Source organism: Podarcis melisellensis (assembly GCF_964234715.1).
Source record: "Podarcis melisellensis genome assembly, chromosome: 10".
NCBI lineage: Eukaryota > Metazoa > Chordata > Lepidosauria > Squamata > Lacertidae > Podarcis > Podarcis melisellensis.
This window is the reverse complement of record NC_138542.1, coordinates 43,243,440-43,262,679: the sequence shown is the minus strand read 5'-3', so window position 1 is coordinate 43,262,679 and position 19,240 is coordinate 43,243,440. Positions and strand designations below refer to the sequence as shown.

The 19,240-nt window shown below is 44.9% G+C and overlaps 1 protein-coding gene across 2 annotated transcripts; it reads right to left on the bottom strand.

Annotated features, from left to right (window-relative positions):
• Window positions 1–600: 600 nt before the first annotated feature.
• ARHGDIB (Rho GDP dissociation inhibitor beta) lies at window positions 601–19,143 on the bottom strand. 2 transcript variants are annotated; one of them, XM_081928612.1, is made up of 6 exons: window positions 18,979–19,143; window positions 7,317–7,577; window positions 5,153–5,236; window positions 3,417–3,493; window positions 1,804–1,867; window positions 601–1,324 (listed from the first exon to the last, which is right to left on the bottom strand). In XM_081928612.1, exons 2-6 carry the CDS (start codon window positions 7,492–7,494, stop codon window positions 1,125–1,127), a joined length of 603 nt encoding a protein of 200 aa, XP_081784738.1. In that variant the 5' UTR covers window positions 7,495–7,577; window positions 18,979–19,143; the 3' UTR covers window positions 601–1,124. The 2 variants fall into 2 exon arrangements, with proteins under 2 accessions (XP_081784738.1, XP_081784737.1); XM_081928611.1 differs by having other exon boundaries at window positions 7,317–7,580; window positions 18,979–19,142.
• Window positions 19,144–19,240: the final 97 nt, after the last annotated feature.

Sequence of the window (19,240 nt, the reverse complement as noted above, 5' to 3'; positions counted from 1 at the left end):
CACTTATTCTGCAACCAGGGCACTCTAGGGTTGTCAGTGCTTGGCCCCAAACCATTTTTAATTGAGCTTCATTCAGTTAAAGGCATCTCAGTAGTTTAATTTAATGTGTTTACTTGATTAAATCAGCATGAATATTGTATACGAATGGAAACAACAGTTTTGAGGGGAAAGTCATTATTTATGTTATTATTCTATGATTCTATGATTATGTGCTCTTAAATACTGCTTAAATACTGCTTGCCTAATCTCAGAAGAGGTATGCATCCCCTCCATGTGAGGGAGGAGGAATGCCTCTTCTGAGATGATGCAGATAGATGACAGGTGTCCTCCCTTCTTAGAACAGTATCTCATAAACACCATGCCCTCTGGACAAGGATTAGGTCATATCTATGTTCCATGCGGCACCTTGCGGAGTGTAAGCACTCAATAAATATGCTTCAGTAAAAGGGAGGGAGAAACCCTAAGTCAAACAATACCGACTCACGAAAGTATTTGGATCTATTTTAAAAATTCATTGTAGATCTGAATATGTTTGACATTCTGCATGTGCAAAGGACGGAACAAATCCATTTACTATATGAAACACGAGACACTCGGAAGCAAAGGACAAAACTGGCTTTATTTTCAAAGACACAGACATTTTCACAGGCCAGGGCAGGAACTGTGTCTCCTGCTACTCTCAAAGGCAAGTTTTCCACATACAATAAACAAGCTTAAGTTAGATAGAATCCACTCATAGGCAAGTATGTTTCCAGTGAATACAGACTGCAAGGAAACTAGCCTAACTGCCATAGATCTTTAAATGGGGACAACCTAGATAGCAATTGTGTTGGGTTAGTATCTGTGCGTCTTCCTAGCAAAGGCACTTCAAGGACTGATCCTATGCAAGCAGAGAGGATGATTTGTCCCAGTTTTAATTCCTTGTGGTTTATTTTTCAGCGCAGGAGAGACAGAGTCTGTCCCAAGGCCTGTGTTAAAACAGAATTTCTTGTGACAGTAAAAGGGCCAGGTTGGGGGGGGGGGTGTTGGAGGAAGCGTGGCATGCAGGAGCCAGAGACTGGCACACCTGGAGAACAGTGCAAGAGGCAAGAGGAAGCAAAGGGGGAGGAGAAACGAGGTGGAGCTCATTCTGTCCACTCCTTCTTAATGGCCAAGTTCCACTCCCAGGTGAGATGGTCGTGCTTGTCGTCGTCGGTGAAGAAGGACTTGTTGCGGTAGTTTCCTCGAGCCATCATGCCTTTAGGTGCCTCCTCGAGAGGTGTAATGAATTCGTATTCCTCCGGCCGTGGCCCATAGCTGCCCACCATGAATGTCACTTTGTCCACTAGGAGAGAACAGCCCACAAGAAAGTCATCAGAGGCAGGGCACAAACACAGGCTGCTGAGAGACAGCCACACAAGCAGCTCAGCTCTGCAGTTTCTCTGCTGCATCAGCCTATAGTGAGGGAGTCCTGTGTACACTGCTGCTGCTCTGCAACCATGCAGAGAAAATAGCCCAGAAAGGATATTAATGCTCTTTCCATAAACTAGGTTGCCTCCAAACTGGCAGCATTTTGTGGGAGGGATCCAAGGGCATATCCAAACTTTGTTTATGCATTTAGTTTTGATCAAAGCCATCTGTTGCCCTAACACAACAAATTCAGCTTTTTTTAAAAAATGGAATGTTTGCAGTTTGGAAAGTGATGGGGAATACATGGGAAAGTGAGTGGGATTAGGTGAGCTGGAGCAGTAGAGGAGAACAGTATGCAGGGAGGTGGGGAGAAGCTTTGCTAAGGAAGAAGAAAAATAGCTCATTTTTACTTACCTTTCACCCCTGTCCGGTAAGTGTGCTGCACATATTTCAAGCCAGATACAATTTCTCTATTTACCTGCAAGATAAAAGCATCATCATTCAAGATTCTGCTGCCCCTTTTGCCTTGGTAATAAGACTTTTATTCCACGTTTCCCTCCTTGTTTCCTCTTTGCTTGTGCCACGTTTTGCCATCCCTCACCCTTTTTGGCTGTTGGGAGATGGCATGGAGGAATAAAGCTCACCCTACTCAATTTCAGAGGGCCTCCTCATAAGCAGCTGAAAGAGGTGCTTGCCAATAATGAAACTCCTTTACATGAGAAGTTTACTCTAGGCCAGCGCAGGGATCAAGCTGAGAAACTAATAGCTTTTATTACATTTTAGAATGCTAAATTTGGTGTAATTTTTTCAGATAAACTCACTCACATTTAGTAACGGGTTTGCAAATGCAATTTAATTATATGTCATCATATAAATTAACCAATTACTTGTTTTTTCAGATACCACACAAATCTATCCCCCCCCCCCCCGCACACTTGATTTGCTGCTTTTCGATAGGCTGTTTAAGCAGTGCTTTAAAAAAATAAATGTTTAGGGGTACTCTCATTTTCCTACTCATATTGAAATACTGCCCTCAATGAGGCCAAACTTAGATACACAAAATGTTTAGGGGTATGTGTACCCCTGCGTCCCCCCAGAAAAAAGCACTGAGTTTAAGCCTTTCTCCAAGTGCACCTTCAAGTCAGTTTTGCACAAGTGTAAAATTCTCTGTGAAGTACAACAATATCACAGTAATGAGATTTGAAAAAAGGGTGATTTTATGAAAGCGGTAAACATTGTAAAAAACCTTTCTGAAAAGACAACTATTGAAACATTTATATGTTGTACTTCTGGTGGGGAGCACCACTCTGGTTGATCTGCAACATTTACCATTCCAATAAAATACATTAAAGAATAACAATATAAACTAAATAAACTACCATATTTTTCGCTCTATAAGACGCACTTTTTTCCTCCAAAAAAGTAAGGAGAAATGTCTGTGCATCTTATGGAGCGAATGTGTGGTCAATTGCTGGCTCCCTTTCTGGCCCCGCCCCCCTTGCCCAGGCCTCCATTGTTGAATGTTCTGCAGACGGAGGCTGTTTGTTTCCCCAGCGACTGGCTGATCAGATTATCTGTCTGGAAACTGTAGAAACAGCTCCCTTTCCTTTCTTAAAGAAGCTTCAGAACTGTGAGTTGAACCCCATAAAAACAGGATTTTTTTTCCCTTTGCAAAGTAAGCTCAACAACTTTGAGCTGATCCTCAAAAAACCAGGGCTTTCCCCCTTTCCTCCTCTAAAAACTAGGTGTGTCTTATGGTTAGGTGTGTCTTATGGAGCAAAAAATACGGTACCAGTCCCAGCAGTGGGGTTTAGGAATGCAAGAGCCTGCATTGTGGAAAGCCATTTTGGCCTGTACAGCACAATATACCCTTTTAATTTAGCAGTGCCTTTGCTATTTAGACTGTCAGGGTTTGAAACATGTGAACCTACAACCCAATACACAGGTTTGCATTGCACCAGGCATCAGCAGGGGGCAGAACCCAGCACTAGACACCCACAGAAAACACAAGTAGAAGAGTGACTCACTTTGAAGTGGATCTTGGCGCAATATTCAGATCCTTCCTTTATTACAAATGTCTGTTTCTTGAGAGCTTCCAGGTCCCCTGAGAGGGGTCAGGGAGAGAAGAGAGACACCCAGTTAATCTTGTGAAGAAGACAAGACACAAGAGAACACATTTACCCATAAACTGTTCTAACTATAGTATGTTGAAGGACTGTGGTACATGTGGACATTTAAACATCTGCCCTTCAAATATGCATCGATTTCACACAAGGTAAACTGGAGTATGTTTGTTGAAGGCATATACATGTTTTAAACAAATACATTAAAACTAAAAGAGCATTCTCCAAAGAATCCTGGGAGGTGTTTGAAGAGGCACTGCGACATCTTTGATTGAGATCTTGAACATTCCCCTACACAGACAGTTGTTGAGGTTCCCTAAACAAAGCTATTCGAGTTGTTTACGTTGCGTAGATAACAGTCTTAACATGCCTGCGATACCTATACTTTATGGTTGCGAATAGGGTTGTGGATGTATTCCTGAACCATAAAGGTGCCTGTGTACTTGTGTGTTTGTGTATATGAGCACATTTTCTGTCAGTCCCATGAACTGGGGGCGGGGGGGCTAGGCACAACTCCTTGGGAGATTCTCTTGTGCAAAGAGCCACTGACACTGAGGGGGTTTGTGCAAGGGGTGAAGCTGTTGCTAGGTGGGTTTGAGAGGAGCCTAGGCGCTCGCACAAAACAGGCTGTATAATGTTGAGATAATCAAGAAACCGTTTGTGGTATTGCCTCCCCAGAGATTTCAGCTGAAGAGGAAGCATCCTAGCTCTGCCGAGCCCCAACTTCCTCTCTCAGATAAGAAGTCCATATAAGGCGAAGCGTGACTCTCTCACACTGGTGTGAAGCAGACTGCTGATTTAGTCTGCAAAAAGGACTGATGCTCTAGTCTGTGCCAGCAAAAAGGGCTTGGCAAGAACTATTCTGTGTACACTTCATAGCACTCTGGGAAAAGTTTCTATGATCCACTTACAGAGATGTGTCACTTTGTTGTTGTTTTTTTAAGCACCCTCAAATTCTTTTGCTTTAAAAAAAACAACACTTAATGTGTGCAAAAGGAATAAAGCACCTGGGATATCAGAGTGCCCAGTTCAAGTCTCACCTAACCTGAAAACTCACTAAGCAAGGGTGGGGAACCTCTGCCCCGTGGGCCAATCCTGGCCCCCCCAGGGGTTCCAATTTGGCCCATGAAGCCGTTTTCCCCAATCAACACCCACCTGCCAACCAGCTGGTGTCCCTTGTTGTATCAGCCCTCAACCATTTTTTTTCTCTCTCCCTTCCCCACTCAAGACCTGAATTTTCTTTTTGCAATGACAACAGAATGAAAACAAAACTAAGTAAGATACAGAATGGGAGGAAGGGTGCCATGGCTGGTCAGCCCTCCCCAACTATCAGATCAAAAGTTTGAAGGGGGTAAGAGGGCAATAACCGAATAATGCATAATCTGCATAGATCAGCTGAGGAGCAGCATGTCATGTGAGTGTGTCTGCATGAATGTGAAAGTGCAGGGTGGTCACACTAACTACCAGGGTGTGATCCCTGGAGGGTTAGGAAAGGATGAATGTGGCCTAGGGGACAAAAAACAAACAAACCCTAAACATTTTGTGAATCTATGAGCCGGAAAATAAGAGTACCCCTAAACATTTTTTTAAGGAAAAAAAGCACTGGCCTTTTGCAGTGAAAGGAAGAGAATTTCACCTACCAGTGAGGTCCATGGTAATTGGCCCTGGAGCACTGTTACAAACCAGGGTGAGCCGAGTGACGGTCACATTGGCAACTGTAGGGTCTGTGGGAACAGGAAAGGTATGTAAGTCAGCGTTAAGGAAACAAGGTCCTATGCCTTTGTTGCTCAAAGACAGCATCAGTCACTCTGTAGAAAAGAGCCTTGTGAGGCAGCTAGTGCCCCCACCCCCACTCCCCATTCCTTCCTTAATTTTTGACCTAGCACTCCAAACAACATCAGGCAGCTGGATCTAGCTACTCTTCCTTTATCACAACGCCCCTTGGATAGCATTGCTGTGGGGCACTGTGAGACCCAGCTGTCCAGCATGACTTGGCATGACCCCACCATAGCCAGGTAAGACCAGGGGGGCTCACTAGCAGAGGAGGGGCCCCCCACAAAGGACACATTGCCCAGGGTCCACTCGAACATGTGTCCAGCGCTGCCCAAAATTCTCAGACAAAATCACTTTTTAAAAATGCTGGTTTTAATGCATGTGTTTGCTTTAAATGTAAGTTGCTTTGAGTTGCTGCTGGAAAAAAGAACCCCACTAATAAATTTAATGAATACTACTACTACTACTACTAATAATGATGATGATAAAGGCATTCCAGGATTAGAAACATGTGATGCAGCTATACACTTCATGCCACAAAGTGTTATCTGCATGCTGAAATACCCTCCTGCTCTTCTTTTAATGAGAGCGTATTCAATCGCATAACCGCACGATTCCTGTTCCTGCCAGCTTAAAAGTGCTACAGTCACGCTTGAGCACTGCCATTTGATTCTGCCGATTGTACAAACTGTTCCTCTCCTCCCCGCACTAGTAGATATGCTTAGGATTGCAATCTAACAACTGAGCACATACCTGGCTCCCTTCTCTGCTCGACGAGAACAATCCCACATCCCCACATAATTCTTGTGAGTCCCTCCCAATATGTTCAACCACACATTCGTGAAGGCCCCAACTGAGAGCAGCTAAGCATGAATTCACTCAGTTGGGTATTTACTGCGTACATGTTACAGGCAAGTACCGAATGCCTCCTAAAACTGTGGCATTGGAAGCACTGATACACTGTGTAGCAGGTGCTGAGGGGATCCCACCTAGAGCTATTAACCCTGACTGACAGCAGATCTCCAGGATCATGAGCAGAAAGCTGTGTTTACACTATTCATTTAAAGCACATCCCACTCCCCCCAAAGAAGGAATCTTGGGAGCTGTAGTTTAAGGGTGCTGGGAATCATAGCTCTCTACAGGGTAAAACACAGGATTCTTTTTTTTCCCCTGGCTCTGTGCTTTAAATGTATGGTGTGTACACAGCTGGAGTTTCTCTCAGCACCGCTAGGTATGATCCTTTTGGTCGCAAGTGCTCATAACTCTGAGCTTCAAAACTAGGTATCCCTCGTCAAAGATAGAAATGTATTTGAATGCTGAAAATAGAACCCAAATCTTTCTGTAAGCAACCCACACAAAATAATCTTTTTTTTATAGCAAACCAACATAATTTATTTCCCCATATTCAAGACTTATTCACATTCTCTCATCCATAACAATGCTAGTCTTGCTACATAATGCAAAATCAGCTCTTTCCCTATTCTGAAAGGTGTCCTGCTGCATCAGGGTTGGGGAACCTTCAGCCCACAGGCCAGTCTCGGCCTGCCAGGGGAGTCCAATTTGGCCCAGCTGGCCATTTGCCCCAAACCCAAGCCACCTGCCCAGCAGCTGATGTAACTGCTGACATCAAGTGATGAGCGGGAGCACAGGATTTAACCCTGCACCAGCTGCATCATCCTGGAACAGGAAAGTGAAGCCTAGGCAGCAGGCTTTAATCTCCACTCATCAAATAATGAGAAATCAGAACCATTAACAGTGCAAGATTGAGGACTTAAAAGCAAAGCGGGGGGGGGGGGAGGGGTTGAGATCCACAAAGGTTTTTGCAAGCCTCCACCCATTACCCTTTTAAGATCAGAGCAAACCAAATTTGACAATCATGTGACATCATAATGGCATCACATGATTGCCATGTGGGAAGCCCCTCCCACTATCAATTTTGGCCCATGAGGTCAGGCCTGTGGAGCGAAAAAGGTTCCCCACCCCTGTGCCACAGGACCAATCCCGTTCCCACCGAGGTCTCTTGAGCCATACCTGCCACAACAGGTCCATCCCCCAGCAGGGACTTCTTGTACTTTGCAAGGCTCTCGTCGTCCTTGTCCAGCTCCTGCAGTTCCTGAAGCGTCTTCTGAGGTGGGGGCTTATAGTTCAATTTGCTATCTAGCTCATCATCGTCATCTTCCACATGCACCTCGGGGTCTTTCTCAGTCATGGTCGTCTGGCCTCGGAAGAGGAAGCCGCAAGTGAGTGTAAAAGCACAATGCTGGTGGGGCTCCTAAGTCCTTAGCTGGGCTTCTGCTGCAATAAAGAGCAAAGGTAAAGGTAAATGGACCCCTGACCTTTAGGCCCAGTCGTGGCCGACTCTGGGGATGCAGCGCTCATCTCGCTTTATTGGCCAAGGGAGCCGGCATACAGCTTCCGGGTCATGTGGCCAGCATGACTAAGCCACTTCTGGCGAACCAGAGCAGCGAACGGAAACGCCGTTTACCTTCCCGCCAGAGCTGTACCTATTTATCTACTTGCACTTTGATGTGCTTTCAAACTACTAGGTTGGCAAGAAAGGTAGAGCCATCTAAATGCTTTTGTAAGCACAAGTATCACTGACATTTTTTCTGGTATTCAAAATTAAGATTCTGTTGCGTCTAGACATTCAACAGCTGTACTGCAGTCAATTCTATACAAAGAGATGTGAACAACAGCCGGACTGCTGGCGCCTGAACGCTGCTAGTCCTGTCAAACCAACAGGAACCTACCTAGCAAAATATTATTTGTGCAGCATCTCCTAACCCCAGATATTCAGCACAGAAAGTATACAAACACACAAGATGTCACTCCAGTCCCTATCAGTTACCTCCATCAATGTAATGGTTGGGGGCAAGCCCAACAAGCGAGGGCAAGCCGGCCCCCTTAACAACCATTAATATTACTGCCTCCTGTGAACTTATCTAATAGTGTGATTAGCAACTGTAAAATATATGTATTATTTATTTATTTTTAAATAAACCAAACCAAGTCTCACTTGGTTCTTTGGGCACCAAACAATAAAAGTTATAAAAATAAAACCATCTGCTGACAGTCTGCATCTAGGCCAGGTTCTGAGGCAGTGGGCAAAGATTTTTTTTTTTCCTACCTAGAGAGAAATCCACAGCCATCTCAGTAAGATATTCTAATGGGCAGCTCTCTCTCGAATATTATATAGGAGAAAAACGTATCTGGGCACATATAAAGCATATAATACATACACACATGCACATACACACAAACACACTTCCCTCTTCCTCTAGCCAACTGGAATCACAGAAACTAATGCAGAAACAGAACCTGGCACTGATTTTATAGCACTTGGCATATTATGGTTTCTACACATTTCCATTAGTGGAACCTCAAAATACCCATTGCAACTTGTGAACACTGGTCAGTTTTGAGGTGGCGAGATTCCCCTGCACTTTTAGCATATCTTCAATCCAAGAATTTAGTTTCAAGGTGGCTGAAAACCTTATTCCAGTTTTCAGATACACCTGGTTGCTGGGACCATCCACAGGGAATCAATACAATTCTGGGATTCTCTTCTGTGTTGCTCATTGAACTGATTTATAGGGCTGATCATTGAAACTGGATTCAAAACGTTTTTGACCTATATATAGGTCTGGAACTGATTTAAGCAGAAAAATCTGCTAAGCGCACATAGCCTCACCCTCTTCTGAGTAACAAGACACCTCACACAGCTCCAGCGGCGACCTGGCAAACCCCACCAGGAGCCGCCTTTGCAGAACAAATGCCTTCACGGCACATTGACACGGCACCACACACAGCGTCTGAGCAACACAGCAACTGAGATCCACTGCAGCCTTGATCAATTCCGCTACAATCAAAATCAATCAAATATGCCATGCAGCAAATTATAGGGCTTTGCCTCAGTTAAGGACAGGCTAGAGATGGCGTTCAGAAAGAAAAGAAAGGAATGAGGGGGAAATACCTGGATGGAGCTCATAACACAAGCTTTGAAAAAAATAAATGAAGAATGCCGATGAATCCAGCTGCAAATATCGTGTAGTTTCTTGACTGCACAACAGTTAAAATAGCTGTTGTCTGCGCTATGACCAGGTCCCTTTTCCTGTGCAAGAAGGAAGCATGTGGTTTGTTCCTATGACAACACATGCCCTGGCTGCAGACTCCTACTAGCAGCAGCAGCCGTTAAGCACTGAAACTTCTCCAAAAGAGGAGGAAGTAAGAAAGGCTGAAATCAGCACGCTGCATTCTCAGCAGCGGCTGAAACTGGCACTCCCTTTGCAATGCCAGAAGAACACGTCTCCTCTTGTGGTTTGAGGTCAAGAGGCAAAGACAGAGGAACAGCGAGAGGGTTCATGAGTGCCCAAGATGGGCAGATCTGGAACACCTCTGTGATGGACAGCACAAGAGAGGGGAGGGGGCAGAGGAAAGAAGCATGTGGGTGGAGTGGTAAATTTTGAAGTGCAGGAGCTCACCATGACAGCTGCCACAGCCCCACCTCCAAAATGCAGGAAAGATAGATAGATAAATAGGTTACATATTATATACCCACCCTCACACAAATGCAGGGCAATGAGCAGAAGTGCCTAGAATAAAACCCGGTTTCTCGGGATGCAAAATCAGTGCTGCTTACTTATAACTCCGTAGGTTCAACTCGTAAAGCACACTGAGCTTCAACAACGGATCCCCAGCCAGCTGAAATGAACCCAGTGAACTGAATGGATGATTTGAACCAAGGTCTCCCTAATTCTAATCTAATAGCTACATCACACTAGCCATGCCTTCTGAAACTGTATTAACGGCATGTTGGTGAGTAGAATAGGATCTGATCTTGAAAGAGACACAATCCTACACAGTCCTTTGATTGTATAATAAATGCAGGGTTTTTAAACCATTTGCAGCTGACACTCCAGCTGTCTACCCAGATTGCCTATCAATCCCAGAGAGATTACATTTTATGTAGGTAGATGGGAACTGTTCTATACTATAAGATCATTGGTCCACCTAGCTTAGTACTGTCTACACTGACTGGCAGCTGTCTCTTTGTGGCTCAGTTCCACTCCACATGCCCTTTTCAGCGCTCTTTTAATACTGTTTCTGCTTGTAAATTTTGGGGTGGTCATATTGCTTTGTCACGAATCAGTGCATGCCCTGTAACATCTGAAGGAAATTTTGATACCAGAAATGTTCTGGATTTTGGTTTTTTGTCCCATTTTTGTTGCATCACAGTGCAAGAGTGCCCTCCAGGTGGCAAGAATGCTATAATACTGCATGGACAGTCCAGTAGGAATCCAACACTAATACAGTGGTACCTCTGGTTGCGAATGGGATCTGTTCCGGAGGCCCGTTCACAACCTGAAAAGAACACAACCCGTGTCTGTGCATGTGCAGGTTGCAATTCGCTGCTTCTGTGCATGCGTGTGATGTCATTTTGTGTGTCCGCGCATGCGCGAGTGGCAAAACCCAGAAGTAACCCTTTCCGTTACTTCTGGGTCTCCGCGGAACGCAACCTGAAGCAAACTTAACATGAGCAAACATAACATACTTTATTATTGCATCAATGACATGCTGCAAAATATACCTGCAAAAAAAGAACCAGTCTGGAAGGGCCCAAAAATCCCTTCTCCTTTTAAAATTTTATGTCATTTTTCTTCTGTTGCTTTTATCCAAATCATTGGACTGTAATTTTTTTGTTTTTTAGTAATCCATGAAAGGCCTCCATTCTGCCCCATCCAAACCCCTTCTAGTATGGTAGGCTGGGAGCTTAGAATGCTCAGTTACCTCCCATGTGCTGTGTCCAAAAAGATGGGAACTAAGTCTTCCCTAGGGATATGGAACCTGCGCCCCTCCTGATGTTGTTCAACAACAACAGCCACCCCTGACCTTTAGCCATGCTGATTTCTGGAAGGCCACTGGCTCCCCATTCCTGAACTGCACACACTGTGCCTATGTACACACACTATACCTTTAAATTGCATTCAAAGCACATTCTTTTTCTCAAAGAATTCTGGGCACTGTAGTTTGCTAAGGAATGGTGGGAAATGTGCTACCGAGAGGCATAAACTACAATTTCCAGAATTCTCTGAGAGAAAGAATGTGCTTTTAAGGTTTATAGTGTGTATACCTGTGGCTTTTAAAATTACATGTGATAAATACATCATTCCTAACCAGACTTTTTTAATCCAAAAAAGGAGAGGTGCCAAATATACTTAGCCAGCAGCAAAACAAGACTGCATGTGCTACCGGGAAGACAGAGATAAGAGTAGTTTATAAGCTTCATTCAGACAAATAAGCTGCAATGTGGTGGACTACAGAAATTGAAATCTTGCTGAGGCTGTTCTTTGTGGGCAAGACATGTGCCGCCTCTCAGCTTTGCAATGCAAATAATTCCAGCACATCACCACAAGCTTCCAAAAACCCCAGTCTGCTGTGCCATGATGCCCAAGCCCAGTGGCCACACACAGCTTCCCACGTGGACCTCAAGCAGTTCTGGATGTCAAGAGGCAGCTGCTTAAATGCAAATCAAACCTTGAGATATATTTGCATGAATGGGAAAGCAGAACTATCAAACTATAAGACTACAGTAAATTGCACGTAACAAAGGCACATTTCCATCAAATAAAGAACCAGTAACCACACACACAAAAAGAAAAGGCGTACACAATGATGCCATCAGGGCAGGACTTTGGGGCAGAAGTCCAGGGCCCCAATCGTCAGAAGGTGCAGCAGGCCTGCCATACCACACCTTCAAGTAATACACTTTGCCATCTACAAGGGCCACTGACTCCAGAGTCTAAGATTACACAACTGCATCACTTGAGCATTCAAAGATGCACCAAAATATGGGTACTCAAATTACTGTGTAATGCAGAGAATATAGCTATGATGAGTTGAAATGCATTTTATAAATCAGTATAAATCCGCCCTTCCCAGTTCAGAAATGCATGTGCCCAAAAGCACCGAAACAAAAGGCCACACACACACAAAGAGAAATATCTGCTTGAAAGAAGAAGTGAGAGAGAAAGAAGAGAAGGTTAAATGCAGAAGCTCAATAGATAGACTTCAGCAAAGGGGTGCATTAGAGAGATGAAAAGGGAGAAAAGGAGAGTGAAGACACACCAGGCACTCCCTCCGTAAGTGCTCCTTGTACAAGTCGGGTTTGCTTCTCTGTGCCTTTTCCTGGGAAGCAGTTTATCACAGCCCTCTCCAATTCATGGAGACTGGCAATTGCAGCGCCTCTTGTTCAATCTCTCAACCACCTCCGCTCCTATTTTTAAACGTGTAATAATACAGGGATGCAACAAGAAGTGAAATGGGGACCACAACCTCTTACAAAAAAATAAATAAATAGAGGGGGGATTAAGTGCCTCGCCCCAAAGACAGCCCTGCTGTCTGCTCTTGCTACATACAGGAAAAAGCCAGGTGTAATCTACCGTATCTCCACTCAATAACACAAATTTCTACATCTCCATGGTGGGACCTGGACAAAGCATGACTTGAAGGTGGACTCTACATCCGTGACACTCATCCATTTTGCTATACTTTCCCCCACTAACTAGAGCTTGGTCGCAGAGATTGTGCATTGTTATGTCTATGGCAGATCCATCTAGACTAGGATTCCTCTGGACCAAGCCTGGAATAGTCCACCCCAGGACTTAAGAGAGAATTCTGGAAGGATGAACACCAATCTGTATGCAACTGTGAAAAAGGAAAGGACCATAAAATAACCATCTTCTTTTAATAACCCATAGCCTCAGCCCAGCTGCTTATTTCTAAGAGACCCACGCCTCTGAACTCAACATGTGTATCAGTCACTTAGCCTAGCAATGAAACCACCCACAGGAGCCTTCGAAAAATCTTTTAACTGGTTGCATGGTAAAGCCAGCTTGGGGCAGGAGTCCAGCACCAGACGAAACTCATTTCCATTTCTGAATTCTGTAGAAAAATAGATGGCCTGCCATCAAAAAGGTTCCCTGCACCAAACTGCTCTCCAACAAATTTACATATGCATTTAGTATGACAAGTGAGAAATGACAAGTGAGATTCCTTTTCCCACCATTACTGAACTTTAAAGTCGAGGCAGTTTAATTACATAACACTTACTGGTAAGAGGGCAATACAATCATACCTTGGATCCCGAATGCCCTGGAACTCAGAAGTGATTGTTCCAGTTTGTGAACGTTCTTTTGGAACCCAAACGTCCGACGGGACTTCTGCGGCTTCTGATTGGCTGCAGAAAGCTCCTGCAGCCAACCAGAAGCCACGATTTGGTTTTCAAACATTTTGGAAGTCGAACGGACTTCCGTATGAGATTCCGTTTGACTTCCAAGGTACGACTGTACACTGAAAAGCTCTTGTTTTCTCCCTAGCTAGATTTCCTCCTTTGACTATGAGCTCCTTTAAGAGTGTGAGGGTCATATGCTGCCCTTCCCCGTGCACATTGGTTTGCCTGTCTGCAGGGAGATGGGACTGTACATGCGCAACACTGTCATAATCTAATGAATGGAATATTAAACTTGAATCATGGGATATCTGGGGTCAAATCCTTAGTCATGAGTGTAAGATGTGATCCTGGGCAACTTACTCTTGTCATGGTTGCAGTTCCCTTTTTGCAGAGCTGCCAACTGCACCTCTTACCAGAAGATGCTACTGATAAATGTTTTTTCCTAATCTCAGTTCTTGTTGAAGTTCACCAGGAAGTCAATGCCAAGATCAGATTGACTGCATTTATTTATATTTTTAAGGGAAACCGCTGCTTCTGACTGCAGTATTCCGGCAGACTCTGCATGTGTGGCAACCCTACTAGTTCGATACCCTTCTGAGCAAGCACTACAATTGGAAGTATGCCTGTGTGTGAAATACTAACATTGATCTCTCTCAGAGGCTTGATGTACAAGCAGAAAACAAAGCCTGGAAAGCCTTTTTAATGTGCTGCATTGCACACTGTGACAGAGCTTTTGTGAATCAGGTTCTTCACAGGCCATGGCGGAATCATGACTTTTGATTGAATAATGTTAGTTTCAGCCACATTGTGTGGGGAGGGTTACAGACCATGACAACAAACAACAAGAAAGAATTAAAGCATTGCATACTATAAATATATTTAAATCAGTGTTACTCCAATCTAACTAGCTAAATCATCCTAGTGATTGTAGTCTGGCATAGATGCTAATAATTTCTTGTTAGAGCACAAACACCCTGGGCACCTCTACAGAACTACAGCTCCCATGAGTCTAGGGAGAAGGGGATGACTATCAAACCACTTCCGCTGTGAAATAAATGAATACATCAAAAACTGAAAAGCACTAAATACCAAATATCACATCATGAAAACCCAAACAATTCACAGAACAAACCCAGTTTCAAAGAATGAATATGCTTTCATAGCAGTACCATATTTTTCGCCCTATAGGACACACTTTTTTCCCTCCAAAAATGAAGGGGAAATGTGTGTGCGTCCTATGGGGCGAATGCAGGCTTTTGCTGAAGCCTGGAGAGCGAGAGGCATCGGTGCGCACCGACCCCTCTCACTCTCCAGGCTTCAGGAAGCTATCCGCAAACCTTGCAAGCCCGGCAGGAGTTCCCGCGGGCTCGCAAGGCTTGCGGGCAGCAGCCTGCAGCCCGAAGCACGGGGCGCCCTCCAGAGGATGCCCCGTGCTTCGCGCAGGTATCTGCAAGCCTTGCGAGCCCGCGGGAGTTGCCGGCGGGCTCGCAAGGCTTGCGGATAGCAGCCTGTTCTGGGGCTGGGGTCGGGGGAAACTCGGGCTTCCCCCACCTCAGCCCCGCGGCTGGGCGGGGAAATAATTTTTTTTTATTCATTTCGCCCCCAAAAAACAAGGTGCGTCCTATGGGCCAGTGCGCCCTATAGGGCGGAAAATACGGTATATGGTCTGCAAGAATTAATACTGTGTCAGATAATTTGGGTACATATTTGGTTGATTTGTAGCTACCTGAAAGTCCGAATTCAGTTAATTGCTTCCTTCAGGCACCACCAGCTATAGAAGCAGGAAGTATTAGTTCAATATACCAGTATAGGTTCCACCTTGAATTCCAGGTTTCCAGTTGACAAATCATTTCAGGAACAGCAATTTCCAGATTCAGCATACTCAAATTACCCTACTACATTTACTCTGTTCCTTCAGCTCCACCTCAACTAGGAGTTACGATAAGAAGACAAATGGTTCCTTTCCAAACAGCACTGCTGTGGCACATGATGACCATCTACTAACATGAATTTGGACTGCTGACACCTCAATAGAACAGGAAAGACTTTCTAGTGGAAAGAGGAATGAAGGGGAGGATGCACAGCATAGCATAGATTCCAAAGGTCCATTGCACATCAGAGAAGATTAAAAACAGCAACAGTCTAAAGAAAGCAGGTAGAGCCCAGATAGTCTCAGGAGAAGAATAGAAGCCTGGGGCTAACAAACAGTGCTTTTAATGTGGGACGTTACAAAAATATACGTACATGCCACAAACATGGGCTCATGTAGCTTCGAGGGCTTCTGTAGAAAGGATCCATGTAGCTTACTGTCTGCCTTCTCTTTTTCTAACAAAAATGGCCTTTAAAAAAACCAAAGCAAGCAAAAATAAAGATTGCTCTCTCCCTCCCTGTCTGCTTGCCTCACCAGTTATTTCACTCTCAGTATCTACTGCCCATCTCCTATAGCTCTTCTTTGTTGACACCCTAGATTTCAAATTGTTTCCATAGTACCGCAGGACTTCAGCATTTCCAGAGAAGAAACAAAAGCATTAGAATTCCTGGGCTGTTGCTATAAAAAGCAAGCACCAGTTTTAAGAGCAGGAAGAAGGTTTAAGCGATCACTACGAGTAGCAATTTCTCAGAAGGAAGGAAATTTCTGTACTCCCTTAAGTCAGATATCCAGATTAAAGAAGCAGCACTGGGGCACAAGAAAAACTGGTACAAAAAGTCCTCGTTACTCTTTTCTTTGCTGTATAATTGGTTGTTCTATGGGCAAAGAAGTAGGTCCCTGCTGTGCTGCTGCACCCCTTTGCTATTTCATTTGTCAGTTGTAAGTATCCATAAGGCAATTACTGCATTCATCCTAAAAGCATAGCAGCTGAAGTAAGTACAACTACCCACCACATCCCATTTTACAGGTGGAGTAAGTATATCAGAAAGGGAAGGTGCAAACACAGCATGAAGAGTTTTCTCAGTCTCTAATAACTTCCATCCCCTTGTTCTACATACTCACAGTTGCTAACATAGAGACTTAAATTTCCAATTTATCCAAACCCATATGTTAAATAGGATTGCCAAGGCTATTTGTTTGCTTCCTGGTGGGGATCTGGGGCCTTTTAACAGCTGCAATTCGGGAGGTAAAGCCTTCCTTTACATGCAGATAGAGAGGGATAGAGGAGGCTTCACTTGCTGGATTTCTGCCTGTCGTGCAGTTGTTAAAGGCAAAGCAGAGAAAAGACCCATCATGGTGGAAATACACTTTTGCTGCTTTCACCACCCTGACTGTGACCACACAAGATGGCGGAAAGGAAGAGGTAATCTTGAAAATGCAAGGTATTCACATAAGACAGTTGCCTGAAGGTGGTTTCCAGTTATCCTAGCATAAACCGCTGTTCTGTGAATGGGGGAAGAGCCAGGCTGTAGGTCCAGCAAATCAACAGATTATATGTAAGGTGGGATAGGACAGGGAGCATCCTATGCAAACCAACTTTAGCAGAAAGTACAGCATAAAGTAACTTAATCTTCCAATCCAGAGGCTCTGAGGTTACCCCAGCTCACTAAACGGCAGGAGGAAGAGCCTTCTTGGATCAGCAGTAGCTTTGCTAATTTTAAAGGGGAAGGGGTATTACCATAAGGAAAGGGGTATTACCATAAGGAAAGCAAACAGGGTTTAGGAGCTCAGTCTTTCCGCGACTCAGGAAGTGATTTCTCTGTGGAAGTTCGTACCTTCTGCAGGCCAAGTATTAAGCAAGAAGGGGGTCCTGTGCAGAAACTAGCAATGCACTGGGGACAGGATGAGCCAAATTAATTATCTGAAACCATCTAATGGTTCTGAACTACGACAATTCAGGCCCAATAAGGGTATCAAGAGGGAAAATTTCGGACTCATCTGGAGCTAAGACACTGGCTGGTGGGCACATGTTTTCCATGCTGGGTTTGGAGAACACCCTTGACTTGATTATTTGAAAAGGGTTGCACATCTTAGGAGTTTCAGAGCTCCTTGAAGGTGATTGAAGGCAACAAGAGCATATTTCTCTGTTGTTCAATGTGCACTGGTTGCCAATTTCATTTCTGTAAACAATTCAAAATGCTACTTGTTATCTATAAAGCCCTAAATGGGCATTAGGACCAGGTTTTTTGGCACATTGTGGTTGCCACTGGAGGCCTTGCTCTATGTTCTATTGCCTTTAGGGGCTCATCCAGATAAGAAGTAAGACAGGGCCTTTTCAGCTGAGGCACCCCATGATGAAACTCATTCACTCCTCTCCCAAGATCTTGTTGGCCTTTGGGCGAGGTTTTTTTTTTAATTAAAAAAACTTGTTTAGTCTTTAGTTTGAACTACTTCCATACTCTCATTGGGGGCCCAATCTAGCTAGAGGAAAGATTAATGATTTTTTAATCTAAGTACATGTATTTCTAATCAAAGAATAAAGCTATATGCTGTCTTTCCTGCCTATGCAATGGTAACCTCTGTGTTTTAGTAATGGAGTAAGGAACACAGAAAGAACCCTAGGAAAGATTTTCTCAGTGAGCGTAGAACCTATACACCTGTTCTTGTGTAACTGAGCAGGCTCAAAACTTCCCTTGTTGCTTCCAGATGACCTGTTTATTGATAAGGCATCCTGATCGGTTTGAAGAAGACAACATTGGCTACCTAATGAGCAATCTTTCCAACCTGTTTCCAGGGAGGTTAGGTCAAAGCAAAAAGTTACCCGACTTTCCCACCCTTTTCCTTTCTGGCCTTTTGCGGAAGTAGGTTTTGTTGTGCAAGATCTTCCAAGCCACTATCAATGTGCAACCTCAATTTGCCAGTAACTGAATCCCACCCCCCCAAAAAAATGCCTTTCTGGAAGCCCCAACCTGACTAAAACTCAACGCCATTAAAAAAAAAAAAAAGACAGACACCCTTATTCTTTACAGCAGCAACTGTCTGAATTCACACAGGAAGCCCGTGGAGGAAGAAGCAAGTCAAGCAGCGACTCTCGCCTTTCCTTAAGGAGTCCCTGAGCCGCTGGGCCCCGCGCTCCTTAAAATATGCAGCGACCCAAATCTAAAAATAATGAAATGTGCATCCAGGCCTCCAGAGTTCATGTGAATGACGGGCGAGCTCTGGCACAGGAAGTGGGGTGGAATTTTCCACGGAGAAATGCACCAAGGCGACAAACGTCCCTCAGCCTCGCCTGCCCGAACTCGGCCACCCCCGGGCAGGTTTCCCGAGGGGCAGAATCCGGAGGGGCGCTTCTCGCCACGTTTCCCAAGCGGACCCCTTCCTCCGCCCCCGGGACACGGCCTGCGCGCCCTGCTGCATTGCAGAGCAAGGCGCGCTTCTTCCCCTTTGGGCGCGGGAGCCGAGCTCCGCTCTCCCGGCCGCCTTTTCCCGGTTGTGGATTAAGTCTCCCGGAGGAGGCTGGGAGCGCGGGCAAAGCAAGCGGGTGGGTGGGTGTCCCTCCGCCCGCCCCCCTGCGAGAAGGCGGACTCACGTACCGGCGGCGGCGAGGGGCGTCTCTGTCCGGAGCTCTGCGCTCAGCTTCGAGCTTGGGCAGTTTAAAAAAGCAGGAAGGAAGTCGGTGAAAAAATAAGAATTTTTTTTTTTTTTTTAAACCCGACTCTTAGAGGAAGCCCCGGGCTGCGGTGTCGCTGCTTTTCCTGCCGTGCACGAAGCCTGTCTCTCTCTCTCTCCCTCTCTTTAGGGCGAAAAAAGCATCCTCGCCCACAGAGGAGATGCGTGTGAATTCCTGAAGTGCCC

Bases quoted from the DNA above. Each gene is read 5' to 3' on its own strand.
- ARHGDIB (XM_081928612.1), bottom strand. From the start codon at position 7,494: ATGACTGAGAAAGACCCCGAGGTGCATGTGGAAGATGACGATGATGAG. The intron at 3,494-5,152 runs GTAGGTGAAATT...GACCCCTCTCAG, and splicing joins AATTACCATGGACCTCACTG to GGGACCTGGAAGCTCTCAAG. The intron at 1,325-1,803 runs GTAAGTAAAAAT...GTTCTCTCCTAG, and splicing joins TTACCGGACAGGGGTGAAAG to TGGACAAAGTGACATTCATG.